Below are 3000 nucleotides of genomic sequence, written 5' to 3' on the forward strand. Positions count from 1 at the left end.
TCAAATCTATTATGATAAAAAGGTAAAAAAAGTTATGATTACTGCATAATTTTAAAAACACCTAACTAATAATTATTATAAATTTTGGCAATTTCTTTAAATATTTACAGAATAAAAGAGAACAATTACATAGCCACCTTCCTATTGTTTCAAGGTTCGGCTAGATTGGATTCACAACATACCAACCGACAAAGCAGCCCAAACAAAAATTTGGTATGTAAATCAAACAAGTTTCAAAATAGACTCTTCAAAATTTGATCATCCATCAAACTAGATCAACACCATGTCCCACAAGATAATATTAATTAACAAGAGAAAGACAAAAGAGCAAAGAAAGTAGAAACAAGAACGTTGATATGGCAGGTAAGATGGATTCTTTTCTTATACGGGAGGGGATTTGAGGATCCTAGGATATATATTAGTCAAACGGGAATCAATCCGAAACCCTAATTTCCAAACCTTTGAGTGCCCCAACCAGATTACGATGAATCCTTTACACCCTAGTCATGGGTTGTACTCTCAGATTACAACTGATGATTACTGTTCCCTACCAATCCAAACAACCACTCTGCAAAATCAGATCTTGTGTGATCCTATGATGGATGGTAGTGCTCTCATTCCATGTACAGGTCAAATGGAAACTACCAAGGGCAAGCAGAGACAAAAGTTACCTGCTTGGAGAAACGAGGATTATAAGATCACCACCATAGATGAAAACAAGAAGTGGATGCATAGAGAGATCGAGAAACAAAGAAGGCAAGAAATGACCAGGCTTTGCACCCACTTTAGATCTCTTCTGCCTCTTCAATATATTAAGGTAAACACACGGTTATAGTATTTTTCATCTCATTAACAACCCATTCAAGGGCATTATTGCGCATCACTATATTCAGTATATTATTTCTTGATGGCCATCATCAGGGAAAGCGCTCAATTTCTGATCTTATGCATGAGGGTTCAAATTACATCAAACACCTTGAAAACAAAGTGAAACTGTTGGAAGCTAAGAGAGACAAGTTTAAGAAGTTGTCCAATTTGATTCCTGTTGTTTCTGATAGTGGAAGCTTTGGCACTACCCATTTTCCAATATGTGTCCTTGTTCATCCTTTTCCAGGAGGTGCTCAGATTAAGTGTAGTTATAGTTTCAGAAAATATGTCTTTTCTTTGTCAAGAGTGATAGATATGGTGCTTAAAGAAGGGCTTGATGTGGTCAACTGTACCTCCACCAAAACAGATGACAGGTTCATACACACTATCCGATTAGAGGTACCATATCTATTATTATTTGAAGTTATCAATGAGCATGCATGGCGTATTATGATGTATATATTCCGTTAAAATTTTGATTATTGCTGTCTTCTTATAATCTATCTGCCTTGAAGGTTCCACATATGATGACTGGGACTAATTACACTGAACTGCAAAGGAAGCTTGTCGAAGCAATATCATCATCTTCAAGTACAAGTATTATTTATTTGCACAAGATTTTCATATATTTTCCTATGATTTTGTCCGAATATTTGCATAAGGAAAATTAAATTTTTCATATAATAATAACATCTAAATTAATAAATAATATAATGGTATGTAATTAGATAAATAATTATCAACTATAATAGTATATTTAATATATTTTATCAATAAAAGAATTAAGTTAATATGAAACATAAAGGGTGCTTCAACCTTTTATTAAAAAAAAATACCATAAATTCCAGTTCTCTTACTCAAGTATGGTGCACAGGATAGTAAGACCTATACTTTTTCTTCTCTATATGAAAACAGGCAAGTATAATATAAGTTTGTAGACAATGTCTACTCAAAACTTAAAAAATTGAAATTTCTATTGAATTAGTTAGCAGTCCTGTTGTTAATTATGACTTGAAAAATACTAATAAGATTTTATTACATGTCTCTGTTTTCCAGTTGAGAATATTGATTACTGTTAATGTATTGCTATTCTTTACATTACAACATTTGTTACAATTGTAGGTTTGGAGGAGATAAGTATCTGAACATGAAAAGTGTTGATATCTTATGACAGATGTATTGTGTGGTGATATTTCTGATCTGGTAGACAATTAACTTTTAGTCATGTGTACATGTTATTGTACCACTACTTTGCTGGTTGTCATGACTATACTGGAGTACTCTAAAAGGAATCCAGTTGAAAGAGTAAAGTACAAAAATGGTAATGCAGTATTCCATGAGCTCATTTAATTTCTTTTCAGTGGAAATCAGAATCATGTATAGTTGAGTTTTTTTATCAGAAATAAAGAAATATTATATAAAGAATATGTAGATATATATGATGGAATGTGATTCTAAGGTGGCTTTGTTGCTTATAGAGGAAAGTAACCCAAAGGAATGAGATTATTATTAAATATTTTTATCCATTTCGTCCCTTCCAGTCCTACCAACATTGGCCTTGATATGACAAAAATAATGCAAGGATATATATGTTCATATGTGACCTGTGACATAGCCAACGATTACATGATGAGATCTACCTATTGAAATGCAAAAAACTAGATGGTACAAAAGTCACATATAAAACCTTCCTAGCACAACCTATATATGCTTCTCAGTGGCAGGATCAAACTGTAGTGTTTTATGCAAGAAAATTGGATAGAACTTGAAATTACGAAAACACATGTAGGAACCACAACCATGTGAGCCTAGCAGAAAAATACAGAATACATCTAAAACAGAAATAAGAACTCAGGACTGCTACAAGAAGACTAAGGGTGTGTTTGCTTTTGGAGGTGATGGAGGTTGAGGGTGAGGGTGAATGGGTATCACTCTTGTTTGTTTCTATGAGAGGGAGAGGGTGAGGGTGAGTGGAAAGTTAAAAGTATTTAGAATCTTTTCATAATTGAAGAGAAAGGAGAATAGAATGAGGTGAAAAGACCATGATGCCCTTCATACAATAATATTAATAATGAAAATTATTATTAATAATAATTTTGTGTATATATATATATATATATATAACATAATATA

General features: G+C 32.6%; 1 protein-coding gene across 2 annotated transcripts; it reads left to right on the forward strand.

The window, feature by feature from the left end:
- Positions 1–332: 332 nt before the first annotated feature.
- On the forward strand, positions 333–2304 carry LOC137829970 (transcription factor bHLH36). 2 transcript variants are annotated; one of them, XM_068637025.2, is made up of 4 exons: positions 333–817; positions 922–1266; positions 1383–1458; positions 1990–2304. In XM_068637025.2, the coding sequence occupies exons 1-4, from the start codon at positions 485–487 to the stop codon at positions 2010–2012; spliced, it is 777 nt and encodes a 258-aa protein (XP_068493126.1). In that variant the 5' UTR covers positions 333–484; the 3' UTR covers positions 2013–2304. The 2 variants fall into 2 exon arrangements, with proteins under 2 accessions (XP_068493126.1, XP_068493125.1); XM_068637024.2 differs by having other exon boundaries at positions 390–817; positions 1383–1464.
- The last annotated feature ends 696 nt before the right edge of the window (positions 2305–3000 follow it).

The sequence above is a fragment of the Phaseolus vulgaris genome, chromosome 7 (genome assembly GCF_051622355.1).
Source record: "Phaseolus vulgaris cultivar YP4 chromosome 7, ASM5162235v1, whole genome shotgun sequence".
In the NCBI taxonomy this organism is placed as follows: Eukaryota; Viridiplantae; Streptophyta; class Magnoliopsida; order Fabales; family Fabaceae; genus Phaseolus; species Phaseolus vulgaris.